The 12,764-nt window shown below is 45.0% G+C and overlaps 1 protein-coding gene across 13 annotated transcripts in view; it reads right to left on the bottom strand.

The window, feature by feature from the left end:
- The window catches only part of WNK1 (WNK lysine deficient protein kinase 1), a 98,714-nt gene extending 87,181 nt beyond the window's left edge, over window positions 1-11,533 (bottom strand). For 4 of the 13 annotated variants that reach the window (XM_090145034.1, XM_090145038.1, XM_090145050.1 and 1 more), the window contains exon 1: window positions 9,839-11,525. In XM_090145034.1, the coding sequence (XP_090001160.1) occupies window positions 9,839-10,612 (774 nt within the window). In that variant the 5' untranslated portion in view covers window positions 10,613-11,525. Of the gene's footprint in view, window positions 1-9,838 lie in introns of all 13 variants that reach the window. The other 9 variants (XM_090145070.1, XM_090145074.1, XM_090145081.1 and 6 more) reach the window with 7 other exon arrangements.
- Window positions 11,534-12,764: the final 1,231 nt, after the last annotated feature.

Here is a 12,764-nt window from a genome sequence, read left to right as displayed (position 1 = left end):
TGCAGCCTATTAATGTCCTACAGCATTAAGCCTTCAGCAATAACTCAGAGCCTCTTCACTTTCTTTCCCTCCTTTCTCTATGATCCCCAAAATACTGAACCTCTTAAATAGGCTTGTATAATGAGAAGAGCATGAGAAATCATGCCAACACCTGTAGTGATTCACAGTTGCCATCAACAGGCAACAAAAGTCAAATTCCAGTGCCATGTGTAGGGTTTTCTTTGTTTTTGTTTTTTTCCCCCCCATTTGCAGACAATCTGAAATGCATGCTGCCTATCTGCAGTCAAGAAGCTCAAGCTGCATGCAAAGGAAGTACGGAAACCACAGAAGAACCATGCAAACAGTGAAGTCTTCCTGTATCACACATTTCTACAGTTTCTCCATTTTCAGCACGCTGTTCCTGGCAAATGTAACAACTCACTAGGCACCAAACCAGGGCAAATGCAAATTAAGATGATGCCCTCAAAGAACATTCTATATACCGTCTCTACTGGTCTACACCCACAAATATTACAAAAATAATTCAATCCTTTCAGACAATATTTCTTACTCTAAGACACTTGCCTAAATAGACTGTTTTTCAAGAACTCTAAAATTCTAGTTCAGTCTTCCCTACCATAACTTTTCTTTAACTCAAAGGCTCTGAGTCCAAAGCAGTTACAGCATAACAGAGCACATCAAGTTATCATCTTGCCTTTTTTTTTTTAAACACAACTTGAAATACACAACTTGTATTTCCTGAATGAAAGTATAGTGTAAGCAGCTGAATAAAGACAGATTGAAATCAAAAATAGCTTAGTGTTGGAAAATATCTGTAAGAGTAAGATAAAGGAACAGATTTTAAAAACAGACGTGATAACATTTTGCAACATTTCAGCAAAACCTGCTAACGGTTCAGAAATTGCCATTAACAGATGCATATTACATAAGTGCATACAGATTTGCAGATCCTTCAGATAATCAGCCTGGATAGCTAAAGCTTTTAATAGAAATATTTGTGGGTTATATTGTTTGTATGTCATTAACCTTTGCCAGGATAAAAGCAGTTTCCATAGCAGTCAAAATACATTCATATTGGGGTCATAAACTTGCCAGCAAGAGACAGGAAAGCAGAAGAAGGTCACATGGGCACTTAAGAGAGGAAAATATCCAAGAAAACTGGGTAACACCAGCAGTTGGACAGACTTGAACCATCATGAGACTGTATCAAACAGCCAAAACCAGTTAAAATGTACCTAATTACTAGTATCACTTTGTAGGACCTTCAGTTTAGCCAAGAACTCCTACATAGCTCTTTCAAGTTTACCCAAATTATATTAGAGATCAGTATTCCTATTCTTTTTTTCGTTCCAAACAGTGGTTAAAAAACAACCTCTCAATAGCTTCAATGAGCTCTCCCATTTGTGGTTGCTTACTTTCTCCTAGCAGCCCCAAATCTGCCATCAGAACTCACTGCCTTCACTGACACCACAAAGTCAGGAATGGTTGAAACCATTCAGATGAAATAAATGATCCAGGACAACTCAACAAAAAGGACTAAGCTTCTCCCTCATACAAGGAGCCTAACAGAGCTTGTTTTCAACACTTTCTGCTGTCATAAAAACCAAATAAGTGGTGCACTAGCTAGCCATACAGAAGTTTCGATTCATGACACTTATTAACAAGAGGTAACAAGATCCAAACTTCTGGATCTGGTTCTGGAATATGGCTCAAACACACTATCCACATCCCCAAAGGCTTCCCCCTTTGTTTTAATCTTACCAGTAAGACACTAGGGAAAATCCTGCCAATAACTACAGAAATGAGAAGACAAAACCACCATAACAATCTTGGCCAGAAAACAGATATATCAGAGAATACTGCCCAGAATACTACCAATAGACAGATTAGGTGATTTAAATACCACATTTTTGGTTACACTGACTACAAAAAGAAATGGCATCCCTACATTAAAATACACAGATCTGGGCAAAGAACTATGCCCAGAGTCATTGACTTAGCACGTAACAGCTCACAGATATTTCACCTACAGCATAGGTGACCATCAAGCATGTACAAACTTTTTGAAAGATTTCTAAGCTCTGAATAAGCATGGAGGTAGCAGCCTCGAAGATTCTACTTAGGCCTAAAATGATAAATCAAAAGGTGGTTAAGTTACTCTGTCTGAGTGATTTATGATGCATTATGCTTGTGAAGAGCACTTATTGCTTTAGGTGGACATTAATACTTAAACGACTTCTGGAAGACAAAGAAAATACCAATATAAATACATATTTTCTAGCATATTGTAACATCCTTTGCCAAAAAATAAGTATGTTAAGTTGCCTGTGATTCAGGCAAAGTAAAACACTACTGCTGGGAATTACCCAGGCAAACCTGGAAGCGCTTCAGAATTATCTGAATACATACAGTGTACATCACAGTAAAGTGACGAGTGAGATAAGTTCAGAAGTGCATCTGAGAACTGAACCTGAGTTCTTCTGGTCACTGTATCACATCCCATTCTACTCTGGATTATTAGAAAAAAACATTCAACAGTATCTGTAATGATCTTGCTGCAAGAATCTCCTTTTGGATTAAAAGGATAGCATCACATAGCACGGAACATTATTACCCTTCACAAACAGGAGTTAAGGAGTAATCTGCAGGTTGAAGCCATAAACCAGAAGCATGCAAGCTGTATTTTTCAAAGATGACCTCAAGTGCTTATTGCCTGATGCCGTGGATTCAATCCTAGTCACCTCTTCGCCTACACCAGCTCTCCCAAAGGGAATAGTAAGGGCAGGAAAACCATGCATTAAAAAAATGCAGGTTCTAAATCACCAAATCTTCAACAACTTCTATATGCACCGAGAAAGTCGGATAGAAGGTAGGAAGAAGGATATCTGTAGAATATTATCCATTAACATTCAAACATCAACAGTACAGAGTTGAAATTATCTCAAAAGGAGCTTGAAGAAAGGGACTACAGAGAACCTCCACAACAAGCACTTTCAAGGTCCATACCAGAAGTCAAGTCCCACTGGTCAGGACAAGAATTTTAACAGCATATTTGAAGACTTGCAGATGTCTCATTTTAAACAAAAGCCCTCAACTTTTTTTTTTTTTTTTTTCCCACTATAATTCCTGCAGTTTAGAATAGAAATTGTGCATCAAGTACACTGGGAGAATGTTCTGCCAGTCATTGTACGGGCACATGATCAAGCTATAACCATGGAATCAATATTTAAAGTTTAAGAGTCAAAAATAGCAACTTGGTACCATCTGCTATTACAAAACACACACTCTGCCAAGAGAAACTCTTATGCCCAGCTGCAAACTTGCATGGCATTTAGTATTTCTCTTAAAGCCCAAACATTACAGCCATTATGCCTGCATTTCCACTTTTTCACAGCTCTCAAGATCAAGACAAGCTTGAAAACGTGAACCTGAAGGCTGGCATGGAAAAGTACTCAGCTTTTCATTCAACCCAACCATGACATGGGAGAGGCAGTTAGTGATCTCAAAAAAGTTGCTGGACTTGACAGGAAGTGAAAGTTTCTGAAGACATTCATGACAGGAAGCACCAAGGCTGCCACTGCTTAGCACAGACTTTGTCACACACTGTATGGAGAACCTGGGTGACAGTTGAAACTGTGCTGTTTAACAAGCTGCTGGCATGAAATAAAACAACACCAAAAAATTAAGGAAGAGGACAACGTGGCCTTGAAGGAAGCTACTAACCCAAAGGCACTGAAACTACACTACACCATGCACTGCATCCATACAGACAACCACAGATCTCTTGCTGTTTGTTATATGTATTACTCTGGTAGACAACTCTCTAAGGACCCTGCACAGGATGTCTCCAGAGACTTTTATCAGGTTCCTTTCCAAAGAAAGATATTTTCCCTTTTGCCCTCAAAAATTTAGTTACAGAGCTAGGAGTTTTTATTTTAAGCCACAGAAACCCAAAACAAATCTCATTTAAGAGATCTGATTCTTCAATTCTCCAACCCACCTGAACTAACATTTATTTCCATAAGAAACACTGCATCTTCAAAACGTACTTATCCAATTATATTTATTGTCTTGCAACCAGCCAGTTATAGAATGAACCACAGCCATCCCTAGACCTGACATCCCTTTGAGGTAAGATTATTTTCCCAAGTAGAGGTCTCCTAACAGCTGCGGCTCCAGAACATACTTTAAAGATCCCTTCTCTCTTTCAGGGTCACCTCTGTAAAAGTCTGAAGGAGTCAGACCACTGTTTATACTTCTGCAGGTAATTAGTCTGGCTCCTTTCCCATGTCATTTATCAAGTTGTCAATTGTATCAATTACAGCACAAACACTCAGGAATACGGCTAGGTTTTGTTCTTCAGCCAAAGGAGTTCTCAAATCTGAGACTTGAAGCCAGTAAGTACCAGTAACTGTGTTGTGCCATGATATAGAAAAGCAAGTTTAGACTTGACTCCAAAATTGTCAAGCTCCCTCCGTGAGCACACTTAAAGAAGTCCAGTGTGATCTGAAGGTGCCATACATTTATGGATTTACACCTTTTAGTCTTCGGTATTTTTGACTTTGTAGAGTTAAGAACAGGCAGAAAGCCAATAAATAGCCAATAACAGACACTGTTATATACCTTCATTTATGAGGATTTGCTATAACCTTGAATCTACCAGGACAAGTAATAAGATGGAGACACATACTGACATCACAGCAGTTGTAATAACACGTAGTTATGCTCACAGACCATTATTTTAAACACTGATCAGAAGTACAAGGTAGACAATGGGTGTCATCACAATGAATTAGATTCAATTTTGATCTACAACTGCAACAGCCTTAAAAAATACACAGAATTTAGAGCACAGTTACAATTGTTAATAGTCTATATTTATTTCAGGATGCGTTCATCCCCCTGAACTAGCAGAATATAATGGTTTTCCAGTAGCTTGTTAACAGTCAGACGAATTCCAAGTCCATACCCCTCAGCTTCCTCTTGCTGCACATAAGTTTTCATCTGGTTTTCCATTTTGTTTTAATGTGGACATAAGGAGATCACACATCAGAGCCAGCATCTCTGCAGTCAGGTCTCTCAGCAAGCAAAATGCAAACAGCTTTAAAAAAAAAAAAAAAAAAAACACTACAGGATGCCACAGCTATGTGATACAAGACCTTTTTTGGTTGTCAGAGTTGAACAAGCAACTTCTGAAACATTCCCAGCTCAGCTAGTCCAGAATGCTTAGAGATTTTTACGAATTGTACTTTGGCTTCAGTAGGCTGATGATTACGGTGTGCCTTAGCAGAGCATAACCTCCAGAGCACAGAAGCTACATCCCACTGTTGTCTGTGCAACTAAAGCTCAGTATTAAATTGAGCTTCAGCTAAGCTATAAAGACAGAATTAAAAATGAAGCGTCAATAAAAGTGAAGACGTACCTCCCACCTAAAAACTCAGAACACAGGAAGTTGCTCAGATAACTTTTACAGATTGTTACAGTAAAAAAAAAAAATAGAAATCTGACCTATGGAAATACTATTCAGCTCATCACTATGTCCTGTAAAAAAAAATAACGACCAGATGCATTGTCATTTCACTGCACTACGGAATCTCATAGCTGACATTCACCTATTGTTTGCTTTCAACTGCTTTTCATAGCTACTATGGAAAACTCCATTGGTAAGCTGCAGCATCTCATACACTACACTTGATGTATAATTTACAATCTACAACAGAAGTGCTTTTATGTAACCTACCCTGGATTACCTACAGGAGTCATAACTCGAGGTAACCAAGTTTGCATTCAGCTCCCCTTCCAAGTAGTAACTAGCACAGCATGTTCTTGCACAGCTTGCCTTTTAAACTCACTGCTTAACTTCAGAAAGCTTTGTCTTGCTTAGGAGACAGCACCCAGCCCCCTTCTCCCTCAGCAGCTCACACACTGTACAGTAGAGTAAGAAAGGCAGTGACACATCAGCAAGATGTGTTCATGAACTGTAACCGACAACTGACTGCCCTGTCCTTTCTGGAAAGGAAATAGAAGGTAAAGGACTGATACAGCACATACTAGGCATGTGGTATACAGTTCCCCCGTGCTTGTGGTTTACCAGCAAAGCGTTTTCAGCTAACATAAATATCATTCTAGTTACAGTTTCTAAATCATTCTTCCTTAAAAAAAAAAAAAAAAAAGATGCTACCCAAATAAAAGAAGGTAGGCCCCCAAATCCTCAACAAACACAGCTCAAAACAGCTCAATCATCCTTCCATATTTCAAAAGTTACTTATTTGAACAACAGAACCCATGGCAATAATTCCACACAAAATTTTATGTAGTCTGCACCAGCCTGCCTTGTTCTGTAGGCCAGAGGTTAACAAGCATCTTTTTTAAAACTGACTCAAACTGAAACGAGGACTCAGAGGGTGACACATCGTCCCCAAGATTTAGCTTTCATAATCAACTACGTGACTCTTACTACCTTTGGCATTAACTTTATCTATCAGATGTAAAGGCCTAACAGGAAGAGGCATCACATTTTTGCCACAACGTTACCTGAGCTGTACAAAGAGGTGACAAAAGACTCACCACTCTGATGTAACTTAAAAAGTCTCAACAGTAACATGGTTGTACAGGAAGAGACATTTTAAATTACAATAGCAAACAGCAGTAACCACTTCTGCTAACTTCTACCTACTTGAATATCATTAAAGCAGTAACCCTAACTACTACTACACTAAACTTATGAGATGTGCTTATGGCAACAGTAGGAGGCACACTTGACTCAGAAAAACTAGAGCCAAGATGAACCTACACAATAGGAATAAAAGTACTTGAAGGTTATCACTGAACAACGTCCTTGCAGTAAATGAAGCTGAGTAGCGGCTCTAAGCAGTTGCTGCTGAGCTCTTCCTAGCTCCCTCATGCTCCCAGAAGAGCAGGTATTTCACATTTAAATACCTGCATCCAATATTTAAAATAGGTTCAGTTACAGTTCATAGCCTGTTTATAGGAACAAGTTAAGCTAGGATTGTCTATCAGCCATGCCCTTCTCAGACTTCTGTTAGCTATCTATCAGCAGCCTTGAAATACTCAATTCCTTCTAATCACACCTTTCCATCATCCGAAAAATTAAGAAGTCTGGGCCAGGGCCTCTTCTGTTGGAGGTTCTCACAGCAGTAAGTTATCCACAGAACGTAATGACTTTCTCCTATTTCCACCACAATTCAGTACATCAAGTGTAAGGAATTACAATGCTGTTGGAAAGCCTTCTTAAGGATACAGAACAACACACTCCATGGAATCATCAGCATCACAGGAACCCGAGCTATATTTGATAAAACAGCAACTACACTTCTCTCAAGAAGAAACTGATATTCCCAGATTTACCTTTTGTCTCTATGGAAGACACAAAAATTAGATGGTCTCTGGCAGAGTGACTTTACAATGATGGACAATGCAACTATTACACATTCCTCCACACTGTCTTTGACCCACACAATTCCTGCTACGACATTTAAACATTAATTCAGGTGAACTGAAAGCAGCCAGCATATTCCTTTCTTCCAAGCAGAACTTCAAGAAACTGAAGCAGTGAAAGCATGCTAGAAAAGTCCAAGAGAAAGTAATTCTAAAGAGTTGTGATACATTTTCATCAGCTCTGGACAAGTGCAGAGATGAACAACTGAACCTGCACGGTCTCATTCTGGCAGCACTACAGTGGTACTATAGAAGACTCTGGAAAGGTGGGACACCTTGGATGTCTATGATATGTCAAGGCAATTAAAAACAAGCACAAGTTAGTTAGGGTTGCTATAATATAGCATGGAAGAAATTGACTCATATTTCCATAAAATAAGGGTGCTTTGAAGACTGGTAAATCTTCAAGCCACATCAAACAAGAAAGCCAAGATGACATTTTAATTTTGACCATTTCATGAATTCAGACATTGACAGAGAACATGCATAAAGAATTTCATTGTCCTGCCAACATTTATGTTTTCCTAGATAAAGAAGAGCATGTAGCCATCATACCAATAGCTCCCAAGTTCCTCCTTTTATTTTTAGACGCAATAAAACAAGGCCTTATCTCAATATCCTTAACCATACAGAGTAGCTCCTTCAGGAAATACTTCTAAAATCTACAAAAATTATGTTTATGTTTTAAAAGCATCATTTTGCATGCAGCCTCCTTATGAGAAGAAAGCTACAGCCTTTAAAACAATTTCACTTGTATGATGCTCCTTCAGTATATGTAGTCCTCAAGGAGAACATCCAACATATTCCCCCAACCAATATTTGCAGTCTCGCTGTCATTTTAGAAACCTACTCATGAAATTCTTCAAACAACTGAAAGCTCAGCAACATACTCTTCATAAATGAGCTTTTTTATTACACTGCTTCAAAGAAGGTGCTTCTTCGGACCATTTGTTCACACAGTATGGAAGATGACTAAGACAGTTCAACAGAGGTGGTATTATTGGAAAGTGACTGATGCAAAGCTGTCATTAGTTTCTGATCAGTAAGTACACTGTAAAGATTAAAACAGATTTCAGAGGTTAACATAAAGGAACTCCAAAATTACAAAGATTAAAATTTCTAATAGAAAGTCATATCTTTTCAGAGGATTAATCTCAGTTTGAACCGAATATGAAAAGCTTAAGCAGGGCCCAATGCTAGTTAAAATTCACGCTCAGAAGACTGCCACAGGAAGAACAGCACGTAGGAAGGGTGCGTGCTTAAAGGTCTCCGAAAAGTGGAAGCTTACTTCCACAGCCACTAAGCGTAGAGCAAGGGCAATAACATAGTCTTCAAAGGTACTGTTGAAGGATGAGATACAAAATTGCTTTTGAGGAGAACAAAGTCTCCCTATAGTACTGCAAGGAGCTATCTGCTCTGATCCTCCTCCAAAGCTCCTGGGATTTTGACCCAATGCTCTTTTGTCTGCCCTAAATTGCATCAGAACACACAGAATAATGAAGCCATAGTACATGAATCCCTCTGTAGACTGTACTGAAACAACACTAAAAAGTAAGCACTATCTTTTTAATTTAACACTGAGGCTTTGAAAGCCAAATACTACATCAAATACTTGCTCCTGGTACCCCAGCTCTTCCCACTTCTTTTAAGGCTGTTGCACAGCAACCTGTCTCTCAGTTACACAAGCTCTGACTCGCATGAACTAAGGGTGTTTCTGCCATCATTAGATTGGGACTGGGAGAACTGTGGCCCTATTCTCACTTTAGTTTTATCCACCAGTCATCTGCAAAGGGTAAGCATGAGGTTTTTCAAAGCTTCATAAAGGATATGATTAATTTCATCCTTGTACCTGTACCAAGCAAGAATCTAGCTCTCAGAATGAAAAACAGCTTTGCACAACTCAGCATGCTGCTCTAAATGACTTACGGTATATTCTAAGCCTACAATAACCCAGTGCCACAAACATACAAAGCATCTGTGAAAACTGCATTTTAATATTGTTCTAAGAGAAGCACCTAAAAACAAGTCTCAAAAACCTGCTCTCATTAATTTATGACAGAATTTTACCCTCGGCCTGTCTAAACTGCATTTCAAATACTTCTACAAACCTCCAAGTTACCTTCCGCTGGTGATAAAATGCAAGATGTCACAAGAAACAGAACTGTAGTACATTCTCTTAAGATAAAAAGAAAAAAAAAAAAATCATTCAGACCCCAAGGAAAGGCTGCACTTTTCTCTAAAGGGGGTGACTCAGGTAAGATCCACAGTTCCCTGTCTACGTAGACCACGACTGGATGGGTTTTTATCACCCTCAAGCATGCAGCCAAGCATCTAGGAGCCTGGCTGTGCTCTGCTAATTCACCATTTTTATTTGCTTTACCTGCAGCTCGCACCAGGCGACTTCCACAGTGGTATCAGTATCCAGTCCTTTATATACAGTTTTGAAAGAGCCTCTTCCAATCTCGATGTCAAACTTCAGGAAGCGGCCGTCAGGGGAGATGCCCACCGCCTTGGTCTCCAGCTCCTCTATGTCCTCCTGCTGTGTCCTCCGCTCCTCGAACTCCCGGCTGGCAGCAGACGTGCTGCCAGCCGCGCTGGTGGGGGGCAGAGCGGCGGCCTCATCCTCCTCCTCTTTGGGCAGTAGCGGGGCGGCATCCTTGGTGGCAGGGGGCTCCTGGCCAGAGCGTCCTTCCAGGGGAAGCGGGACTGGCGGCGGAGGCTGCTGCAGCAGCGAGGGGGCCTGCGAGGCGCCGACAACGATGCAAGTGGTGCGGACGCACTCGGGAGGAGAGACCAAGGGAGCGGCGCTGCCTCCCGACACGGGAGCCGAGGGCGCGGCGGGCTGCAGGCTAGGCAGCTCCAAGGCCGTGGCGTTGGAGTCGCAGATCACGCTCCGGCGGAAGAAGCGGTGCTCGGTGGCTGCCGCCCCTCGGCTGTCCTTGTCCATGGTGTGGCGGCGGCGGCGATACTCCTCGCTACGGCCTCCGCTCCCCGCTCCGCCGCTCGCTCCGCCGGTCCCGGAGGCCGCGTGCTCGGCGGCTCCCAGCTTCTCCCCGACGGAGCTGTCCGAGCTGGAACCGTTCTTGGGGGGCGGCGGCGGGGGAGCCAGGAAGCGGGGTGCCGGGGGTGCGCCGTCCGCGGCTCCCCCCGACATCGCGGCCCGGGGACGCGCTGCTGGGGCGAGGCGGGGCGGGGGGAGGCGAGGGGAGAGGCCGCTCACTGCGCGGGGAGCGCGCCCGGCCGCGGCCGCGGCCGCAGCTGCGAGACAGGAGGGTCCCAAGGGCTCCCGGCGGCGGAGCTGGGAGGCGGCTGCTGGGGAGGCTGGGCCAGCGGGGCGGCTCCCCGCTCAGCGTCTGCATCCATCCTGCAGCGGGGCAACGGGCAGCGGGGCCGACATGGAGCACCGCGAGAGAGCCGGGGCGCGGGGCCGGGCGGGGGGAAAGGAGGGAAGGGCGGGCGAGAGAAGGCCGGGGCAGGCCCGGGAACCCCCCCGGAGCGAGAGCCCGCGGGGAGGGGAGAGCAAGGGGTGGCGAAGCGGAGGCAGGCCGCGGAGGCGGCAGCCGCCGCGCTCAGTCACTCGCAGCGGGCGGGCCCGGAGCCCTCAGCCCGCCGCGAGGGCAGGGAAAGGGGCCGCGGGGCTCAGCCCCGCCTCGCAGGGGAGCCCATGGCGGCCGCGGCCTCCCCCTCCCGCCAGGCAGCCACCGCCCGCGCGAGGCCGGGCCGCGCTCCCTCAGCAGCAGAAGCGGCCGCCGCCGCCTCGCGGGAAGCCGGAAACCCTCCTCCTCCTCCTCCTCCTCCTCCTCCTCCTCCTCCTCCTCCTCCTGCTGCTGCTGCTGCCGCCGCCGCTGCCGCCCCCCGCCGCCTCGCCTCTCCTCACCGGGGGCCGCCCGCCGCCTCACACCGGGAAGCGGGAGCGGAGGCCGCGCCGCGAGTCCGAGTGGCGCCCCGCGCCGCGGCGGGGAGGAGGGAGCGGAGGCGCCGCGGCCACCTCGGGGCCGTCTGAGCGCTAAATGGCGACGGACGCCCGAAACCGACACACAGCAGGGAGGGGGAGGGGAGCCGCCGGGCACGCCTCCTTCCGCGCACGCGCGCCCGCCCTCGAGCCCTTCCCCGGCCGTCGTTTTACTCGGGGGGCCGCGGCTCCCGTCGTGCCCCGCGCCGCGCGCGGAGCCTCATGGGAGTTGTAGTTCTCGAGGGACGAGCGGCCTCTGCCGCGCGAGGGCCGCCTCCCGGCTCTCGCTCCTTCGCGCGGAGGTGGTTGCGCTGCGCTCCGCTGACCGCTGCTGCCGAGGCGCAGTGTGGGAAGCGCGGGCCCCGGTGGCGCGGCGCAGCCTAAATACGAATAAACCGTACCCTAAACCGCGCTCCCGATCGCGTGAAAGAAACAGCGTCGTCAGACTTTGCCCTGAAAATGATCGTTACCCTCTCGCCATCTGAGCGCTGACTTTGGCGCTGAGGGATGTGCGGCAGAGCCCACGTGAGCGCTGACACAAATCGGGAACTTTTCAGGTTAAAAAGGCACTGGCACACAGCAGTCATCTGGTTATTTATATCGTGTTCCTCTTTCATCGCAACATACCGAACCCGAGCACTTCCAGTCAGAAGTCGCTGGGAATGTACCGCAGGAAGCGTGAATTATTTGCTACCCTGCCTTTTAACCAAGTGTAATTCAGAGTTTACGTCGATGATATATTCGCAGGAGGCATTCCGGCCCTTCACATGCTTTTTAAAAGTTCTTTTCAAACGGTTTAGAGGAAGTTGTGCGCTGCGTTGCTGATGTGAGGCCTTACAGAGCCCTGCAGCCCCCAACCGCAGAAGACCACGCCGAGCTGTTCTCGTGTGCTTGCACTCCTCATCTACGCAATTCAACACTTCATATTGACTGGAATAGTGTTGTCTGCTGTGTATCAGCTTCTCTTTGTAACAGCAAACAACGTAATGATGCAGTCTTCACAAAAGGAACAAAATGTACTTTGCTGTACAACTCTCCAGCAAAGACTTCTGCATTGCTTAATCCTTCTCGGTCCTACCTTTATGGCAAAAGTTGATTTGAGTGAGTTAGCATATTCCTTTTGGTCCGCTCAAACTGCATTGACACAATGGAGTGATTACTTTTCAAAGCAACGCCGAGCTAAATGGCATAATTTGATTAGCAGTAAAGAGTGACTGGATCAAAACTGATAAACTTATAACTCAATCTGTTCCATCCTTACTGCACCACTGGTACCAGAAGTCGACCATCAACTTTTTTAACACCAAGAAGGATTCGAGTTCACTAACCCCTTGACTACAGGTATTTGTGCATC

The sequence above is a fragment of the Phasianus colchicus genome, chromosome 1 (genome assembly GCF_987193195.1).
Source record: "Phasianus colchicus chromosome 1, bPhaCol1.hap1.1, whole genome shotgun sequence".
Lineage (NCBI taxonomy): Eukaryota > Metazoa > Chordata > Aves > Galliformes > Phasianidae > Phasianus > Phasianus colchicus.
This window is presented reverse-complemented; position numbering and strand designations above follow the sequence as displayed.